This window comes from Mytilus californianus, unplaced genomic scaffold (genome assembly GCF_021869535.1).
Source record: "Mytilus californianus isolate M0D057914Y unplaced genomic scaffold, xbMytCali1.0.p SCAF_15, whole genome shotgun sequence".
In the NCBI taxonomy this organism is placed as follows: Eukaryota; Metazoa; Mollusca; class Bivalvia; order Mytilida; family Mytilidae; genus Mytilus; species Mytilus californianus.
In genome coordinates this window covers 7476376-7499251 of record NW_026262637.1, presented here as the reverse complement: position 1 = coordinate 7499251, position 22876 = coordinate 7476376, and the positions used below count along the sequence as shown (strand labels likewise).

At 32.0% G+C, this 22876-nt stretch overlaps 1 protein-coding gene across 1 annotated transcript in view; it reads left to right on the top strand.

Moving 5' to 3' along the window:
• Positions 1-22876, top strand: part of LOC127725306 (uncharacterized) — a 40894-nt gene that overhangs the window by 13144 nt on the left and 4874 nt on the right. The window contains exons 3-4 of the mRNA XM_052232235.1: positions 5349-5501; positions 8274-8341. Of these exons, the coding sequence (XP_052088195.1) occupies positions 5349-5501; positions 8274-8341 (221 nt within the window). The remainder of the gene's footprint in view (positions 1-5348; positions 5502-8273; positions 8342-22876) is intronic.

The window sequence follows — 22876 nt, the reverse complement described above, 5'->3', positions numbered from 1 at the left end:
TTTGTGGCGGCCATTTTGGAAAAAGCCGCCATATTAAAACGTCAAGGTGGGTTCACAGCTAATATTTTTTGAAACACCCAGCACTTCTGCCATGACAATTTTGACCTTAAATGTGACCTCATATAAGTGATATATATTGATTTTGATATTTTATGGCGGCCATCTTGGACATAGCCGCCATATTGAAATTTCAAGTGGGTCGATAGCTAATATTGCTTGAAACACCGAAAACTACTACCATGCCAAATTTGGTGCTTTTATCATCAAACCCACAATCTTTTCACCAATCTGCCGGACTAAAAATGAATGTAGAGATAGTTAAAAATAGATACAGCATTATAATTTTATTTTAGAAATGATGTATGAATATAGTTTGAAATTTACAGTTCATTTCCTTCATTATTAGATACTTTGAAAATAATCAAAGGTAAGTTTTATAGATTTTTTAAATCAGGATCTGCTTACCCTTCCGGAGCACCATATATTACCCCCGTTTTTGGTGGGGTAGTGTTGCTCAGTCTTTAGTTTTCTATGTTGCGTTTTGTTTGTCTGTTTGTCTTTTTCTTTTTTAGCCATGGCGTTGTTAGTTTATTTTCGACTTATGAGTTTGAATGTCCCTCTGGTATCTTTCGCCTCACTTTTAAAGACATTGCATTAATTATGAAGGATATTTTGGAAATTGTATTTTTTCATTTTTCTTTGTAAATGTTTTTAATGAAGTTCGTGGTAGATTTGTTTGTTATTCTGTTGATTTGCAGAATGCTGTAAATATAAATATAGATAAAATTAAGAATGGAAATGGGGAATGTGTCAAAGAGCCAACAACCCGACCAAAGAGCAGAAAACAGCCTAAGGCCACCAATAGGTCTTCAACATAGCGAGAAAATCCCGCATCCGGATATATATAAATATATGTGTGTTTTCAGCCTTGTATCACCATCACTGGTGATCCGATGGATAAAATCTGTCGTAGAGTTGTCACTAGTTCAGACGTACTTATATATTTATATAAGTGCCTATAAATAGCAACACATAACATACGAATCTATTTGAATGTGGATTAATCAGTACAAAGATTAATTCAATTACACAAATGAAATTATAAATTGCCTAACAATGTAATATTAACACACTATTGAGTATGTAAATATTTGAATGTTTTAAATATTTACAACGCGATAAAAAATAAACGCAATATTTCGCTAGACAAACTAGCTTCATCAAGCGTGCATCTATCCAGGTGAAATCGGATGTAGATAAGAAACTTTTGCAGATCATTGTACATAAATTTAGCTATTTTGTAAAGAATTCAAAATTTGGATGAAGTTCAAGATTATTTATAAGTTTACAACGTCCATTGGCCAATATTACAGGATAAAAAGGACGATGCTGTGTACTAATTATTCTGTATCTTTCCTGTATCTTTTCTCGTCTTTTACATTAAGACCATCAGGTTCTAAAGTGTGGAGCTGGTGGATCCAAAAGTTTTTTCTTATCCTTCTCGCCGTGTTGTCCCACTCGGTGTGTCGGTATGATTTGGAAAGTAACATTTTCAAAAGAATGTTTCTTTGAGCGAAGATGTCTTGTGAAAGGACAGTTTTTTGTTGGTTTTGTACCATAAACGATGGTTATTTAGCCGAATATTAAATTTATCTAGTGTTCCAGAAACAATGGATAATTAATTACTCAAAATATCAGCACAACAATGTTAAATCTGCAAATTTGTGGAAGCAAATTTTTATTCTTCCCTCGCCGGGAATCAAACTCATGCTACTGGAATATCGAGACAACACCGCCCGCACTGTGTCCAGCGCTCTAGACCACACGGCCACCTAGACTGAACTAATAATTCAGCTTTCGGTGGCCTAGTGTTACCTTTCCTCGTCGGTAGAATCTAGAGTTGTAACACAGTACATGAAATATTAGGCACAAAGATGGAATATATTGCAGAATAGCTAAATATCTTTCGTAAAGGATCGTAAGTATGTCTAAACAAATGACAACTCTACGCAGCTCCATCCATTGGATCACCAGTGAAGTTGATACACGGCTGAAAACACATATATATATATATATATATATATATATTTTATGTAGGGGAACCCTTTAAAAACTAAGCTTATAGTGTCCATCAATAAATAGATAAATTAAATTGCTGATGCACTAGGATATGCTGAATCTAACCGTGTATTTAGATTTTGGATATTGGACCATAAAAGGTAAAAGTCCAATTTCAAATTTTTCAGTTCTTTGATCGCATTCATGTGTCAGAAACCTATGTTGTGTCAAATATTTTATCACAATCCAAATTCAGAGCTTTATCAAGCTTGAATGTAGTGTCCACACTTGCCCAAACTGTTAAGTGTTCGACCTTATCGGTCGTATTAAGCTACACCGAGAGGAGCATTTTATTTGTATAAAGATGTATGATAGACAATTATCTAAAATCTGGTAGTAAAATGTCATATGCTTGTTGTGTGGACTTTCGTTATGCCTTCGATAGGTAATACATGTTGGTGTATTATACAAATTACAAATTAATGATAGTAATGGTTATTTGAATAGTCTTGAAATCCTTGTATACAAATGTATAAGAGTATATAATAAAATGACAGAGTTCTTTTTTTTTACATCAGATGTTGGTGTGACACAAGGCGATTAAGCCCAGATCTTTTCAAAGTTTTCATAAATGGTGTACGTAACCTCAGATTTTTTAGTGAAATCCGATAGTGTTAATATAAATATTGAAAAATACCCATGTCTCATGTATGCAGAGGATCTTGTATTATTATCTGACACAAATTAAGGAGGGTCTTCAGAAAAAAGCTGAATATTTTAATGATTATTATAGAGAGTGGTGCCTTGAGGTTAACACTAAAAAAGAAGAAAAAAGTTATAATCTTTAATAAGAGTAAGACAGGATACCACTTTCCTTATTGTATCTTATTATAAAGAATGTTTCAATATAAATATTTAGGTAAAGAAAATACTTGGAAATTTAATAAGGCATAGAGACAGTTATTCCAGAAGGAATGAATGTCTGTGTTTAGATATACAGAGATATGAAAAGTGAAAATACGTCTATTAAAACATTTCTTCATATGATTTAGATTAAATCCATCGTTTTGTGTTGGTGGAAAAATTATTGGGTTGTAATTAACAAAACACATAAAGGAAAAAAAAAACTTTCTTGTTTTGAGATATTTTAAGATTGAGAATTTGAAAAACCTAATCTTAAGTTTGGTAAATATTCTTAAGGTATAACAAAGCTGTCTACAAATGTAGTTTGTTCTGCTGACTACGAGTTATTCCTCTTTATAAAACTTGCTTTCTTTTCCTTTAAATGGTTGTGTATTTCATATGGTTTTTTTGTTTTTGTTTTGTTAAAGTAACTTATCAATAAGAATGTTAAAGGTTTGTTGTAGGTTTTATGTTATTTTGTTATATCTTTGTGATTTATAATAACTGAAATGTCCTCTATGGGGCCTGTCATTTGGAATAGAAGCTACTTGGATTTGTATACAAGAACACCGATACAGAATCTCGTTTTATATATTTTGACAAAAAAGTTGGGACCCCGTAATTTTCGTAAAGGGTTGAAGATAAATTGAAGAAAAATTTTTGACTTAAGAGTTCAAAGAAAAAAAATGTTACTTCATTGTCATTTTGATGCACAGTTCTAATGTTTGACGCGTAATTTGTAAAAAATCAAATTGTACTAAGGTTTGGAATTATAGTTAAGATTGATATTGAAGAATCTCAGATTACGTTAAAATGGATACCAACACTTAGTTCATTAATACGCCAAAACACGTTACATTGGTCTAGGGTTGCAAAACAGCACTTTTAGACCTAAAAGAAGACTGGAAAAAACTTTTGATGAATGATAAATTATTCAAGCAACAACTAACTTTCTAGAAACAGCAGCATCAAAATCACCATAATCACCAGTAGAGTGAGTTTAGCGCGACAAGAGCAGCTAAAACCCATTAAAAAAAGCGGAGCTCTTGTGAGACCTCAAAAATAGGAAAATAGTTTCATTAAAAAGAAAACAGAAAAACACAGATATATCCCTTTTTTAACATTAAAAAATTATTCCCTCCTGAATTTTAACGTATCCGTTTTGAACAGAACATGATGATGCTGACCTTAAAGAAAGAATAGTCATTTTTGAAGAAAAAACACACCCTAGTATTTTGAAAATCAAGGCTAACATACAACATGATAAACTTTTTGATTTTAAACCTTTGCATGTTGATACTGTAGACAAACTGGTGAAAATATCAATATGAAAAAAGCTACAGTTAAAATTTTGTTTTTAAATATATTTTATGCTTTTATATGTGCATTTAGAAAAGGTCATGGATGTCAGACAACTTCGCTGATACTCCTTGATGACTGAACAACAGCTCTGGATAAAAATAAGTATGTGGCAGCAATACTCATGGATCATGCGAATCCATTTGACTGTATACCAAATGACATTCTTTTAAGTAAATTATCTGTTTATGGTCTTTCTTCAAAATCAGTGAAATTACTTCAAAATTATCTTTCAGACCGTAGACAAGAAATCAAACTTCGGGGAGTATTCAGCAGTTGGGCTGACATCCAGATAGGGGTACCTCAAGGTTCAATCCTCGGACCTCTATTATTTGATATTTGTATAAATGACATATTCTTTTTTATACAACATGGAACCCTATATAAGTATGCTGACAATAATACTCTGTAATATGCTGACAACGTTTTGAACATTTATTATGTATACCTGAAAGAGAAAGTCCTGTTTTAATCGATTGGTTTGAATTTCATTGTATGCAGGCACATCCTGATAAATTCCAACCCATTGCAGTTGGAAATAAAACATTTGCAAAGAAGCCTGTTTTTCATATACAGTCAGCTAAAATAGCATGCGATGAAATTGTCAAACGTTTGGGTATTGATATTGATTATCAACGTAATTTTAATCACTACATTAAAAATATTTGTCGTAAAGCGTCTCAACAACTGAATGTTTTGAAGTGCATTGGATGATATCTTACTATGATGAAATGAATTTGCCATTTTTCACACATTTATTTTATCAAATTTTAAGTTATGTCCTTTGGCATGGCATTTTTGCAACAAAAATAATACCACCAAGAAAAAAATTCAGGAAAGGACTTAAATATGAAGTCTACGTTAGTTCATATGATGAAGTACTTGTACGAGCAAAGGTTTCATCACTGGAAATTAGACGTATGCGTAACATGGCTATTGAATGTTTCATAAATTATCACTACCATGGGTACATGATTTAGTTGAACTGAAAGATTGTAAACATAATTTTTGATATTCTAATATTGTAGATATACCTAGGGTTCGAAAATTGACCTATGGTAAGAACTCTCTTAAATATACAGCTGCTGTTTTATGGAATGATCTACCTGATGAATTTAGAGGAATTGCTAATTTCAGTCAGCTTCAAAAATTGTTAAAGTCATGGAATGGAAATGACGACTGTAAGTGCACAGTTTGTACAAATAATTAATTATTATACTATGTTAAATTTTTATCATTTAAATCCTATTTTTAATAATTATATTATGCTATATAAAAAGAAGATGTGGTATAATCGCCAATAATACAACTCTCCACAAGAGACCAAATGACACAGCAATTAACAACTATAGGTCACCGTACGGCCTTCAACAATGATCAAAGCCCATACCGCATAGTCAGCTATAAAAGGCCCCGAAATGGCAAATGTAAATCAATTTAAACTAGAAAACTAACGGCCTAGTTTAGGTACAAAATAATGAACGAAAAACAAATATGTAACATAGCAACAAACGACAACCACTGAATTACAGGCTCCTGACTTGGGTTAGGCAAATACAGAATGTGGCGGGGTTAAACTAGTTTGAAGGCGTTTTACCAGCTTTCTAATATATATATATATAATCATGCTAAGCTTACATTTTATATTCATTTAGCTTTAATACCTGGCGTATCATGATAATTATGATTATTGTCTGCTTATTGCCACCATGCTTAATTATAATGCTTCATTTTGTGTTATGTAACTCATTGCATGCGTTTCATGTAATGAATTGTTATGTCTTGTTTGTCGGTAAAAAGCTCAATAGAGCTTATGTTATGTCCTTGTTTGTATACTATGCTGACTCTAAATAAAGCTTATTTATTATTTATGTATTTACCTTAACTCTTGTGCCAAGTTTGACGATTTGCTGAAAAATTACACAACTTCATACCGCTTTTCATCCTCACAAATACTTATAACTGAACTGTGCCTCTATACTACTATTGCTACTTTCTAATTGTCTTGTTTTAACTGCTTTTTTTTTAATACACTTCATCTGGCAATCAGTTTTCTAAAACATTATTTAAAGCTATGATTTTTTTCAATTTTTAGTCGATATTCCTGGTCTCACTATTAATTACTTGTTTGTTGATACATTGTTACGTGATCGATTTGAAAAGCCCACTAAAGCTTGTGTTTATGTAGCCTGTCTCCTGAGTATGAACTACTTTGAATGAGCATTTAAATGATAAAAACTTTTCTGTAATATGCTTTATTTTGCAGACTGGTAAATTTCTATCTCGAGATACAGTTTTAAAGATATCTCTTTGATCACATGATCTTATGATATCAAATGCAAGTTATGTTTGACATAATTTTGTTTGATTAGCCTTTTGTAATTGTTGGTTCTCTTTGCTTTTAAAATACTATCAGTGCTCTTGCGTTTCCCTGTTTTATGTGATCGACATTTTATAATGAGAGATATATTTATTATTTGATGTTTTGAACATTGACACATACAATATGTTAATCTGTTGAAATATTCCCTGTACATCCTTTTTATCAGCTAACAATATGTTTATGTAAATGTATCATGCCATGAATATTTTTTGACACCAGTGATTTCAATATCACAATCAAATGTTTCACTGATACTTTTAGTTATATTTTAAACTGTGTATTTCATGCTGAAATGTGGGTATTAGGACAATTCTTGACAAATACTATGTGTAATCACACCAGCTATTGCTGCTGACTAAAACCATGTTAGACGAGTTCAAGGAAAATGCTACTCTATATGTTAATTGCTAAGGAGATTCACATAACGAACACAATGTATTCATTTCATATATTGAACACCTTAACTATGTAATATTGCATGAGTTCTTTAAAGCAGTTCCAATAAATCTTTATCTAGGAAATCATGAAATGAAATGCAAGCTCTGTAACATCTTAGATATAACTTATATATACAGGCGTTGTTGGAATTTTACTACATAAAAAGTTCACAATATGGGAGCTGATATAAATATGGAAAAAAAATATAAAAATAAGGAGATGTGGTCAAATTGCTATTGAGACAATTATCCAACCAATACCAAATGTGTGGATGAAAGTAATTATAAGCCACTATACAACCTTTGACTACGACTATGAGTTATAAATTATAAAGCAAAGTGTATATCAATTTGCCATTTATTTATTAATGTGAACAAGTGATGTATCAAATTCAAGCAGTTTATAAGAAAAATTATGAAACTATGTTATCAGTATCTCTTATGTTTGTGTAAGTTATTGAATAAAATTTGGTTCAAGATGTGTATTGATATAAGAGTTGAATTCCACACTTTTTTGAAATGCTATTATTGCAATTCTTTCCTGATATAATTCAAGTATGATTATCAACTGTCATAATTTTCATACAATTATGCGACTGTCATACAAGTGAGAGGTTTAGCTAGCTATAAAACCAAGTTTAATCCATCATTTTCTACATAGAAAATGCCTGTACCAAGTCAGGAATATGACAGTTGTTATACATTCGTTTGGTGTGTTTGAGCTTTTGATTTTGCCATTTGTTTTGGGACTTTCCGTTTTGAATTTTCCTCGGAGTTCGGTATTTTTGTTATTTTACTTTTCTTTTTTTTTTTTTTCAGTACACGAAACTTGAACGAGTATAAAGACGTCATAGACATAGTGAGAAAACATGAACTAGTATAAAATAAAAACAACACGTTGTAAATTCCACGCGTCCGAAGCTCTTTTTTTATTTACCTTCATCAGGAACGCCCAAAGCCGAATATTTGAAAGCCAAGGTTGTATAAAAACCTAAACAACTGAAGAGCTATATAACCAAATAATGTGGTAGTATAAAATATAAGTATCGATATGATTTAAACAATAAGTATTGTATATTTTGTAATGTCCTTATTTATTAATAACAAATCAAATTTTTATTTCATATTTACAGATGGCAAAAGTTTGTTTATAGACAACTCAGCAAACAATAATAGAGCCATGAACTCCGTCAGTCTAAAGGTAGGCTAAGTTTCATAAGTCATATTTTAGGTTTGTTCGTGCTGTTTGGATAGCTACTATAATTCTGGTCTTCTTCATTTATTTACAACAATCTATATGGCAACATGATCAAAAGTTAAAAGTAGAAAAAACTAAACGAGATGATTTACAAAACCAATAAGGATGCAATACTACAATAGAAAAAAATACGAAAATGACACATATTACCTCTGCATTGTATCAGATGCCAATTTTCACGTTTACCTATATCAACATCCTTGGGATTTCCGTTTCAACCAATAATAAACACGATAAAGGCGTTTAAAAAAAACTGAATCACTCACGTAATTCTCTACTATGATAGTTATATGATAAAGGAGGATAAAAATCTCCAATCAATATACTTGATACCTTAAGTTTACAAAAATCCTCTATAAAGAACGATAAATTGCTGATTCAATTAAACATCTCGTTAAAGTGTTTGGTATGCAACATCACTTCATCAGTAAAAGATGGCATTCAGAAATATTGTTATGAGGTGTTATCAAGTAGCGGTCTCTTTTTTGGACTATTTAAAATTTAAATATCTATTTCAAAATAATCTTCACCACAATCTTTACAAGTTATAATAGAATAAAAACCTTTTAATTATCTATATACGCTTTCCACTACTATTGCCCAATTGAAAGATCGACTACATTGTTTCATTGCACATCTACTTTTAACTCAAAACAACTATGTCAAGGTTGCTATTTGAATGATTAAGTTCTTTTGTTGCTTTTATACCAGATATGACACTTCAATGTATTTAATGAGGAGTAACACTATTTTAGGCCACAGACCAACATTAATTTCTTTAAATTATTTTTATACGACCGCAAAAATTTTGCGGTCGTATATTGGTATCACGTCGTCGTCGTCGTCCGAAGACATTTGGTTTCCGGACAAGAACTTTAGTAAATATAAATAGAAATCTATGAAGTTTAAACACAAGGTTTATAACCACAAAAGGAACGTTGGGATTGATTTTTGGGGTTATAGTCTTAACAGCTTAGGAATTAGGGGCCAAAAAGGGGTCCAAATAAGCATTTTTCTAGTTTCCAGACAATAACTTGTGGAACGGTGTATGGATCTCTCTGAAATTATACCACAAGTTTCCATACCACAAAGGGATGGTTAGGATTGGTTTTGGGGGGTTATGGCTCAAACCGTTTAGGAATTAGGGGCAAAAAAGTGGGAAAAACAAGGGTTTCCTGGCTAATGGACAATTTAAAAGCAGTTTAAGGGAGGTATTAATCCAAACACATTTAAAGTACAATGTTGTGTATGTTTGGATTTACCTCCCTTACACTTCTTTTGAATTATGTATAAAGAAATGTTGTATTGTCTTGAGGTGATTAGCTGTCAATTTATTTTTAGAAGTTACTATTAAAGGAATATTAATTTTAGCCATGATTATGTATGTCATTTTCTATTTTAAGACTTTTATGATGTATTTAAATTGGTAATTAATGTTGCAAACTCCATTGGAAATTTGAATTGAGATTATGACCATATCTTGAGGGAAAGAATGTTTTTTTGGAATAAAGGGGGGTGAAAGAAATTTGGGGGGAGGGTTGGGTAAAAAGAAATTGTGGGGTGGGGGGGGGCAATCTTTTCTCATTTCGGATTTCAGAAATTAAAAAAAAAAATTTCAAATATTATTTTTTTTTGGAAAAAAGGGGGGGGAGGGTGGGGGCGTAAACATTTTATGGGGGGGGGGGGGGGGGGGTCAATATGCAACATCATAGTGTATTGCACAAAAGCAAAAAATAGAATATAAATTCAAATCATATAACCAATCTAAGTTCTTTGAATACAGTTATTCTGTGTCAGAAACCTATTATGTGTCAAATATTTAATTACAATCCTAATTCAGACCTGTATCAAGCGCGAATATTGTGTTCATTTTCGCCCCAACTGTTCAGGGTTGGACCTCTGCGGTCTTATTCAGCTGCTCTCAGCGAAGCATTTCATTTCACATTAAAAAACAATTAACCTGCAAATTTGCAAAATTTTTGGTATGTGTAATGTACAGTACAAGTCTCACATTATATCCAACTTTTAAGAATTCCTTCTGTGCAGGTCATCCATACTGTTAGAGATGTTCCAAAAACTATAAATGTTACCTTTTGCAACTGACCTAATCACTCATTCCCACTACTGGATAGTTAAAATAATGCATCTAAAATTTATTTCAACTCTCTTCTTTCATTCCCACCCTATAAAAACTAAGAAATGAATTAGGAAGGCAGAGAACAAAAAAAAAAGAAGAAAAAAGACACTAAAATAACAAGGAACTATATTCGAAAAGCGGGGTCATTAATTGTGGTCGGGGGCCTGGTGCCATTGGTATAGTAACATCATTTCACCGTTTCGAAGCATCGGGGCTCGTGTTGTATTTTGGGCATCTATTTGTCAACATGTCTTTTGTTTATGCCTTCACATGACGTCTGCTGTTGTCTGAATTGTATGGTATTTCGTGTGTTTACGAATTTTTTAATGCAGTTTGAACTACATCTGAATATCGAAAGTTATATATGTAGAAATCATACCTTCAGAAAAACAATTAAGATAACAAAAATGTATATAATATTATGGAATGTGTTTTGAATAAAGGCAACAGTAGTATAACACTGTTCAATAGTCATAAATCGATTAAGCGAAACAAATCCGGGTCACAAACCAAAACCGAGGAAAGAAAATCAGATAAATAATCGAAATAGGTATACTTCGCTTTAGTTAGAACATAATGATGTGAAATGCAAATACATATCCTACCAGAATATTTTTCAAACTATAATGAGATAGAATAACTGACAGTTTCAATATATTTAGTAATGAATTGGAAGATAGTTCTTCTTCCTTATATTACAATTATTATAAGAACTCTACTTATATAAAAGTTTTTGCTTTTAAATTAATATTTCGGATATTGTTGGGTATTGTTTGCCTAATAACAATTACTTTGATTGATATGACGAAAACAAAATGGTCCCAAGAAAAAGATTTTAAAAAACTTGCCCCATTATGAGTGTCAGTGAATTGATAACTTATAGGAGTTATTGCCATAAAATGATCATATTTGACCGAGTGTTTTCTATATTCTTAAAAAATTCTAAATTTAGCCAAAATAACATTTGATTATAGAAGAGGCCAAATTAATAATAAAATATAGAATTAACAAGAACACATTGATTACCGAAACTATGAGACGACAATTTTTAGGAGTGTTTGCCTTCAAATGACCATTGTTGACGGTTAAGTAGTATTTCTTATTAAGCCATGCTGGATCTATAAGATAATTCCGCCGGATTTTGAGATGGTGCAGTATTTTAAGTTGATGACATATCATGAAACTCATTATGTGTTTTTATGACTTGTGGAAATTACACTATTTTAATCAATTTTTGACATTTTATTTGCCCTTAAATTAAGAAAAGGTTGGTCAAACAGCTACTTTTTTTTAGATATACACTTGCATATTTTTCCTTTATAAGTGTATATCAATTTGCCTATTATTTGTTAATGTGAACAAGTGATGTATCAAATTTAAGCAGTTTATAAGAAAAATTATGAAACTATGTTATCAGTATCTCTTATGTTTGTGTAAGTTATTGAATAAAATTTGGTACAAGATGTGTATCGATATAAGAGTTGAATTCCACACTTTTTTGAAATGCTATTATTGCAATTCTTTCCTGATATAGTTCAAGTATGATTATCAACTGTCATAATTTTCATACAATTATGCGACTGTCATACAAGTGAGAGGTTTAGCTAGCTATAAAACCAGGTTTAATCCATCATTTTCTACATAGAAAATGCCTGTACCAAGTCAGGAATATGACAGTTGTTATCCATTCGTTTGATGTGTTTGAGCTTTTGATTTTGCCATTTGATTAGGGACTTTCCGTTTTGAATTTTCCTCGGAGTTCGGTATTTTTGGTATTTTACTTTTTACACTTAAAGGTGTAAGAACACCACTCTAATGCAGTCTTAATTGACAACTGTTAATACCACCTGTGCATATTATGTTACATAATTGTATATACAATGTATTAGACATCTAACTGATTACACAAATTCTTGACCTCAATAGTAAACCTATTATTTATTCGATCAACACTACATTTAATTATTCTGTTAATTTTGTGTAAAAGCTGAATGATTAATAAGATGTGTTTTTCTCTTCAAAGAAAAGAAAAATAATACAATATGCATAAAAAATGCAAGCAGAATTTATTTCACTTGTAAAAACAGTGTCATAGTCATCTGGCATAAGTCAATAATTAAGGTATATTTAATTTACTATTATTAGTAATTTGGTTGAAACAATAAACAAATTGCATAACTCTTACATAAGCATTTTTGGCAATAAAGTTTATTTGTTTATTCCCAATTATATTGCTATTTAGCAGTTATTGGAAATATATCAGCATTATGTACATAGATTGGTACATGTATATTTGAAGACAGGAAATGTAGTTTTTTCTTCATGAAGAATGAACACCAATTAGATGAAAAATAGTTATTTATTTATTTTTTTAATTTTTGTTGTTGAGAAAGTGTATTTTTAATGCTTTCTGGCAATTATAAAGACAATTATTATTAATGGCATTTAAAAAATATACTGCTTGTTTAATGATTCCTTTTCAGTCCTTGTCAGAATCATTAAATTGCAAATAGTTCTAAAATAGAACATTAAAAAAAATCTGACACTGTCTAAAATTGAAATATCAAAATAATTTGCATCAATATTGCGAAATTCTCCATCTTTGTGCAATTGAATAGACATTTTATAGAATTAAAGATCATGAAAATGAGAAAAAACAAAATAAATATTGAAAGCTTAAGTGAGGTAAGAAAAAAAGCCAGACTCGCAACAAAATTGGCTGAATCACAACATAGACGATGCTTTGATTGCCTATTTTCTAACGAGCTATAAAAACGAAATATAACATCAAACCTGATCAAAAATACAAGACATGTATAAGCCGGTATAGCTCAAACTAAAAGGAAACTACTTTAAATAAACATGTTATAAGAATTTAACTCCATGAAATGACGATTATCCACCACAGTTGTGAGCAATTTGGTTTTGTGATCATATTCACAATTTAACAGTTTAAAAGACTTGAATTGTTCGAAATACAAACGATAGTCTACCCCTAGAAATAGATTACCTTTTAGCTGTATTTGGCAAAACCTTTTGGCATTTTTGGTTCTCAGTGCTCTTTAACTTCGTACTTTATTTTTGCCTTTAAATTTGTTTGATTCGAGCGTTACTGATGAGTTTTTTTTTGGTAGACGAACCGCGCGTCTGGCGAACAAAATTATAAGCCTGGTATCATTAATGAGTTTTTTATCCACTGCTTTACGTGTCTTGCATATTATCTTAAAAACTATTATATATAAACGGAAACTATCAACAGCAATGACAAGTAACTAAAGTTGTAACCAATCTCACTTAAACTTTTATTTATTTTGACCAGTATACTTTGAAACCTAAATAGATTTACAAAGACTTAAATAATAGAAATGATCATAAAGGCAACATTTACACTGAGTATTAATGAACAAGTTTAGGGTATATAGTTAGAAAGGCAATACTATAGACACAGATTTACACAATCTTTCAAGACAGTTTTTGACAAATGAAAACATGCTGGCCAATTATTATGTAAATTGGTATTGTTAGAAAGAAATTGTAAGCATTCAAACTGATCAGTAATATAGATACAATGAATAAGCGTTGATTCTTGAAAAAGAAACCATGAGCCCGGAGGGCGAATGGGTTGTTTTCATGAATCAACGCTTATTCATTGTATCTATAACATAAACTATTGTGTTAATGTCTTTTCAAAATTAAAGCCTTTTCTTAATTAGAAGGTATTGTAAGTGAGTTTAAATAACCATGGTATCATGTTCAACGGTGCATTACTAAATATAACATCACAACTAATTGGTTAGAAAAATACAAATATAACACAACACGTCTGCCTTTAAATTATCAGGCATCTGATTATTATCTGTGTTTACAAAGTAAGACATATTCGAACTTATTTCTAATAAAATTGAAAATGGAAATGGGGAATGTGTCAAAGAGACAACAACCTGACCAAAGAGCATATATAATAAGCATTTTAGCGACAGATTTAGAAAGCGTTGATTCTAGAAAAAGAATCAACGGTAAATGAATAGGCTGACGTCACGACAATGGTTTAAGCAAAACAAGATTACAAATGCTTAAAATTGAGAATGGAAATGGGGAATATGTCAAAGAGACAACAACCCGACCAAAGAGAAGACAACAGCCGAAGGCCACCAATGCGTCTTCAATGCAGCGAGAAAAATCCCGAACCCGGAGGTGGTCCTCAGCTGGCCCCTGGCTAGTTCAGTGAAAATGGACGTCACACTAAACTCCAAAACATATAAATGAACTAAAATTAAAAAACATACTAGACTAAGAAAGGCCAGAGGCTCCTTACTTGGGACAGGCGCAAAAATGCGGCGGGGTTAAACATTTTAGCGGGATCCCAACCCTCCCCCTAACCTGGGACAGTGGTGTAACAGTAAAACATAAGAACGAACTATTAAGTTGAAAGAGGCTTAACTCATCAGATGGATAAAAATACAAATACTACAAATACAAGTGGACGTGGCCGTGTACTTGTACATCCAAACAAAAAAAAGACACTAAGTACAGATCTGAGAGTACTCGCAGTTACTGACAGCTAGTTCAAAGCCACTAACAACTAATAAAAAAAATCATGCATCTAAGACTAAATTATCAATCCGTACACATCCAATGCTTACATGTTTATTGCTGAAAATATCAATTGACTTCTTTTAAAAAGTCATTTTCTGTAGGAAACAAAGAATTTCTAAGAAAATTAGAAATGCATACTCCTGGATTTCTTTTATTTTTATAAAAGGGGTTTGTTATTGTACACTAACAATACAAATAATATTCTGTTCGAAAGTTGACGTGTTGGTTGCCATGGAAACAAGGTACTTTGAATTTGCTTGGAAAACGTCATAGATGATCAATGAAAAGTCAATTTTTATACGACCGCAATTTTATTTGCGGTAGTATTATGTTATGGTGTTGTCTGCGTCTGCGTCTGAAGACATTTTGCTTCGCAGACAATAACTTGAGTATAAGTTCATAAAATTTTAGCACAAGGTTCCATACCACTAAAGGATGGTTGGGTTTGTTTCTGGGGGCTATTGTCCTAACGGTTTTGTAATTAAGGGCCAAACAATGTCAGTTTTACTGGTTCATAGAAAATGAATTGGTTCGCAGACAATAATTTTAGTGTAAGTGTTTGGATGTGTAAGACATTTTAGTACAAGGTTCCATTCTACAAAAGGAGGGTTGGGATTGATTTTGGGGGTTAATGTCTAAGCGGTTTTGTAATTAGGGGCCAGAAAGGGACCAAACACAATAATTTGTCTGGTTTTAAGACAATAACTTGAGTATAAGAGATATTTATTTGGTCAATATTTTAGCACAAGGTTCCACATTACCATAGGAAGGTTGGGAATAATTCTGGGGGTTATTGTCATAGCTGCTTAGGAATAAGGGGCCAAAAAGTGTGTAACAACAATTTTTTTTTAGGTTCACAGGCAATAAATTGAGTATAAGTGTATGGATCTCTATTAGATTTTAGCACAAGGTTCCATACCACAGTAGGAAGGTTGGGATTTATTTTTGAGGGTAGTTGTCGTAGTTTTTTTAGGAATTAGGGGCCAAAAGGGGCCAAAAACAAGCGTTTTTCATGTTTCAGGACAATAATTGGTGTATAAATCAAACATAGTTATTCATTTGTAAAATTTAAATGAAAATTTTATTTTTATTTTTCTACCCCCTTTTTTTGTGTTATGAAAACGTTATGAAACTTATACGCAATGCTTATTACCACAAAACTCAGTTCAAGTACGAATTTTGGTAGCGTTACTTTTACAGTTCTTGAGTTATGTCCCTTTATAACTTTATGTGCAAGCTGGGGCATCAACTGTGTCCCATGGACACATTCCCCATTTATTTTCTAAACACTATATTTTTTTTTTTGATGAAGCGAACTTCTTTAAAAACTAAGCTTATATTGTCTACTTATAAACATGTATTTAGATTTTTGATTTTGGGCCAAGTTTATCAAGTCCGGGTCCCAAATTAAACTGTGTTGGATTTCAACATAAATTGAATATATATATGGTTCTTTGGAATGCTGAATCTAAACCTGTATTTAAAGTTTGAATTTTTGGGCCCAGTTTTCAAGTTGGTCCAAATCAGGGTCCAAAATTAAACTTTGTTTGACTTCAACAAAAATTGAATTTATTGGTTCTTTGAAATGCTGAATCTAACCATGTATTTCGATTTTGGGCTTCTTTATCAAATTGGTCCACATTGTGATCCAACGGGTCATAAATTAAATTGAATTCTTGGTGTTCTTTGATATGCTGATTCTAACCATGTACTTATATTTTGGATATTGGGCCATAATAGGTAAATGTCCAATTTTAAATTTTCAGTTCTTTGTCCACATTCATTTTGTGTCACAAACCAATGCTGTGTCAAATATTCAATCACAATTAAAATTCAGAGCTGTTTGCTTAAATGTTGTGTCCATACTTGCCCCAACTGTTCAGGGTTCGACCTCTACGGTCGTATCAAGCTGTGCCTAGCGGAGCATTTTATTTCATGTTTTTATACGACCGCAAAAATTTTTTTGTGGTCGTATATTGGTATGACGTTGGCGTCGTCGTCGTCGTCGTCCGAAGACACATTGGTTTTCGCACTCTAACTTTAGTTTAAGTGAATGGATCTCTATGAAATTTTACCACAAGGTTCAATACCACAAAAGGAAGGTTGGGATTGATTTTGGGGGTTATGGTACAAACAGTAAAGGAATTAGGGGCCAAAAAGGGGCCAAAAATAAGCATTTTTGTAACTTCCAGACATAACTTGTGTGTTAGTGTATGGATCTCTCTCACAAGGTTCCATATCACAAAAGGAATGCTGGGATTGATTTTGGGGGTAATTGCCTCAAAATTTTAGGAATTAGGGGCCAAAAAAGGGGCAAAAAACAAGCATTTTTCTAGTTTCATGACAATAACTTGTGTGTTAGTGTATGGATCTTTCTGAAATTGTACTACAAGGTTCCATATCACAAAGGAAAAGCTGGAATTAAGTTTGGGGGTAATTGCCGAAACGTTTAGGAATTGGGGGCCAAAAAGGGGCCAAAAATAAGCATTTTTCTAGTTTCCAGACAATAACTTGTGTTCAAGTGTATGGATCTCTCTGAAATTGTACTGCAAGGTACCATACCACAAAGGGAAGGCTGGGATTGATGATGGGGGTAATTGCCTCAATATTTTAGGAACTAGGGGCCAAAAAGGGGGCAAAAAACAAGCATTTTTCTAGTTTCAGGACAATAACTTGTGTGTAAGTGTATGGATCTTTCTGAAATTGTACTACAAGGTTCCATATCACAAAGGGAAAGCTGGGTTTGAGTTTGAGGGTAATTGCCCTAAATGTTTAGAAATTTGGGGCCAAAAAGGGGCCAAAAAACACATTTTTCTAGTTTCCAGACAATAACTTGTGTTCAAGTGTATGGATCTCTCTGAAATTGTACTGCAAGGTACCATACCACAAAGGGAAGGCTGGGATTGAGTTTGGGGGTGATGAATCATAAAGGGGTTCAAAAAATATGGGGGGGGGGGGATTTTTTTTTTTTTTTTCATTTTTTTTCTTTTTTTCCTCTTTTTTTTCTTTTAAAATTTTCCATTTTAAGTTGGTTATTTCTGATTTATATTTAAAAGCAAATAATAATGATATGGTAGGAGATACACACCAAACAGGATGTGTAAATTATTATATAATAAGTATTGTGCAATAGCAATAAATTTTCAATTGCACAGTATTGCACAATAGCAAGAAATCTTCAATTGCACAGTATTGCGCAATAGCAAGAAATCTTCAATTGCACAGTATTACGCAATAGCAAGAAATATCCAATAGCACAATATTGCGCAATAGCAAGAAATTGTCAATTGTACAGTATTGTGCAATAGCAAGAAATATTTAATTGCACAGTATTGTGCAAAAGAAGATACTTCGTATAAATTGCTTATTTCTTGACCAATTTCAATGGGGTTTTACTCTTGAATTCTTGGGGTTCTTTAATATGCTGAATCTAACCGTGTATTTAGTTTTTGGATTTTGGGCCCCGTTTTTAAATTGGTCCACATTGAGGTCCAAAGGGTCCAAAATTAAACTTTGTTTGATTTCATCAAAAATTGAATTATTGGGGTTCTTTGATATGCCAAATCTAACCGTGTATTTAGATTCTTAATTTTTGGTTCCGTTTTCAAATTGGTCTACATTAAGGTCCAAAGGGTCCAAAATTAAACTTAGTTTGATTTTAACAAAAATTGAATTCTTAGGGTTCTTTGATATGCTGAATCTAAACATGTATTTAGATTTTTGATTTTGGGCCCAGTTTTCAAGTTGGTCCAAATCGGGGTCCAAAATTAAACTTTGTTTGATTTCAACAAAAATTGAATATATGGGGTTCTTTGATATGCTGAATCTAACCATGTATTTAGATTTTGGATATTGGACCATAATAGGTGAATGTCCAATTTAAAATTTTTAAGTTCTGAGACCACATTCACTCTGTGTCAGAAACCTATGCTGTGTCAAATATTTAATCACAATCCAAATGCAAAGCTGTATCAAGCTTGAATGTTGTGTCCATACTTGCCCCAACTGTTCAGGGTTCGACCTCTGCGGTCGTATCAAGCTGCGCCCTGCGGAGCATTTTATTACCACTTTGAATGTAAAAAAAAACTAAACATATATTGCCACTTTTTCTTTTGCTATTAAAATATCATATATTTATGTTTCAAAATGATATTTGAAATTTCAGAAAATTACATCATCTTAAGTTAAAAAAAATTGTGGTTTTTCCAATAATCATGATTTGCAAAAATTCACAAAAAAAGCCATCTTCATGCTCCAAAAAATAATATTCCAGATTTTGCGTCATAACCTTATATCAACAGTATGAAATATCGCATTTGGTGCATTATTGACAAAAAAAATCTCAGAGGGTATATTTTTTTAAATTTTGATTGCATAAAGCTCATTTTTTAGTTGTTTTTTTTTTTTAATCTGATAAAAATTTGCCAACGATAAACAGGTTCATTCATGCAATTATTTCATATCAAATGATCAGTAACTGCGAGTACTCTCAGATCTGTACTTAGTGTCTTTTCGTTGTTAGGATGAAGTCAAGGCAACAGTAGTATACCGCTGTTTGAAACTCATAAATCGATAGAGATAAAAACAAATCCGGGTTACAAACTAAAACTGAGGGAAACGCATCAAATATGAGAGGAGAACAACGACACAACAAAAACACAACATTAAAATGTAACACACACAGAAACGAACTATATAATATATCAATGGCCATTTTCCTGACTTGGTACAGGACATTTTAACAAAAAAATGGTGGGTTGAACCTGGTTTTGTGGCATGCCAAACCTCCCGCTTTTATGGCAACGTCAAACACAACACCAAAAACGACAACATCACATGACAGGACCACAATACAAATAAATGGGAGAACATATAGGACAAAGAAACACATGAATAATACCTAACAAAAGGTACTAGGCTTAAAATTCAATACGCCAGACGTGCGTCTCGTCCACACAAGACCAACCAGTGACGCTCAGATGAAAAAAGTTTGAAAGCCAAAACAAGTACAAAGCTGAAGAGCACCGAGGACCAAAACTTCCAAAAAGTTGCGCCTAACACGGCCAGGGTTTTCTGCCTGGGACAAGAACATCCTTATTATTTAGAATAATTTATAAATTTGCAAACAGTAAATTTTATAAAATGACTATATAATAGATATACATGATAAAACCGTAGTGGGGACTAACTACAGAATAAAAACGGATACATTACATAAAACAACTTAATCCAACACATAAAAATACACAGCCGAGTAAGCCAAAGCCTCAACGCACGTGACGTCACATTTGAAATTCTAAAAAAACACACAACGTGACGTCACATTTGAATTTGTAAAAATATTTCCCAAAAATAAGATAGGATGAGAATTGATTCAAGATTAGATTTGTAATACTGACATTACATTTATTAATAACAATGAAAATTACAATACTTAATAATATCAAATTGTGGTAGTAATTATATAATTAATTGTATTATCTAGCTATGTCGGTGTTTCTTCTGAATCAAACTGTAAACCAAATATATCGTATAAATTTCGTTGAACCAAACTAAAATCTAATAAATGAAGGGGTGATTAATTATCTTTACCATAACACACGAATATAACAGAAAAGACGTTAAGACGTTTGACAAAATCCGACGAGAATAACAGAAGTACCTGTCAACGTCCACTGTGTGTTTTTGTTAGATGTATTTCTATTTGTATCCATCTGATGAGTTAAGCCTTTTTCTGATTTTAAAGTTTGTTCTTATGTTGTACTGTTACACCACTGTCCCAGGATAAGGGAGGGTTGGCGCCTTCAAAATAGTTTAACCCCGCCACATTCTGTATGTGCCTGTCCTAAGTCAGGATCCTGTAATTCAGTGGTTGTCGTTTGTTGTTGTGTTATATATTTGTTTTTTGTTCACTATTTTGTACATAAATTAGGCCGTTATTTTTCTTGTTTGAATTGTTTTACATTTGTCAATGTGGGGCCTTTTAGCTGACTATGCGGTATAGGCTTTGCTCATTGTTGAAGGCCATACAGTGACCTATAGTTGATAATTTCTGTGTCAATTTGTCTCTTGAGCAGAGTTGCCTCATTGCCAATCATGCATTGTACCACATCTTCTTTTGATATATACATACAATTAAATACCTTTCATAGTCAATGATAGATAAATAAAAGTACGAAAAATGGAGATATTCCCCTTCGAATGACCTTGATCGGTTGACTTTTTCCATATTTTCCCTGATTAACGAAATTAAACATACATTGTGCATGCAAGTTGTTGGAAACTGGTTTCATAGTGAAGGATTTAATAATAAGCTGTCAAATAATTACCTTTTCTTCATACATAGGTGTCGCAATTGCTTTCGAAACCAAAGTAACCACTGCTATCAACACTTATGTTTCGATAACTTGACACAATAGAAATATACAAAAAAAACACGATCAGAATACCAAATGTTCACAACATTATATTATAAAAATGTATGCATGAAAGTTTTGTTACTAGCGAATAATTTGGTTAAGAATCTGGCAATCTGTTAAATGTTTCATTTAAGGGGAATTCTACTAAATGTGATATTGACCAATTCAAGTTATGGAGTTTGCTTGCAATTTTGAACATTAGAAATTAACATTGACATTAGTAATCAATTTGATATTCCTAAATATCCAGCAACAACTTGTTCCTTATTTGAATTTAAAACTAATCAGAACTTTGTCATCATCAAATGTTAGTACCGTATAACTATATAATTATCCACCATTCCTCTTTTTGTTACGATCAAATGAATTCAAAAGTTGTCTGAAGTTTCCACTGTGATATCATTCCGAGTTGAGTAAGGAGTAATTCCTGTAGTTGTGATAACTTGTTAGTTTGTTATTCGAAGAAAATGGGCAATAATAAATAAGATATGTATTTAATAGTCAAATGCATTTAGAACAGCAGTTGATACGTACAGTATCTTTGAATATTCATTGCTGAATTCAGCTTATTCAATTCACATTTGTATTCATCACAATATACTCATAATGTATTTAAACCCACATGTTCCACACTAAAATACAAAACGTGAAAATGACATCAAAGCATGAGACTTTCATATGATATATCTTTTTTTGTAAATATTTAATTCGGAAATAAGTAATTCTTTAACTTATTAAAGTATTGCTTGTTCATCAGCAGTTATATTGAACTAAGTCTAGTAAATGAAAAAAAAAACTTTATCAATTTCGTGCGTCTGAAGCGGTGTTTCCGGATAAATATTCGTCTGAAACGTTTAATAAAAAAACGTTTGAAAGACAAGGATGTATAAATATCTGAATATCCTGGAGCTCTAAGACTAAAATGCATGTAAACAAAATAAGCAAATTCATATAGTTACAAAAAAAAACAAAAAAACAACACGTTAAATAATTTCATGCGTTCGAAGCGCTTTTCTGGATTTACCTTCATCAGGAACGCTCAAAGCCGAATATTTGAAAGCCGAGGATGTATAAGTACCGAAACAGTCGAAGGGCTTTATGACAAAAAATACCTAAAAAATAGCCAAATCCATCTAAGGTCAACTTTGCATGAGGGAGTTGAAACATTTGTTTCTTAATAATTCAAAATTTATAAACGGGCAATTTTAGAAAGATTTGTTATAAATCATGTCAGTTCTGAAGTACTGACTACTGAGCTGATGATACAAATTTGCCTGACGAAGTTGAAAAATATAATAACATTTTATGCATTTATAAGATTAACCT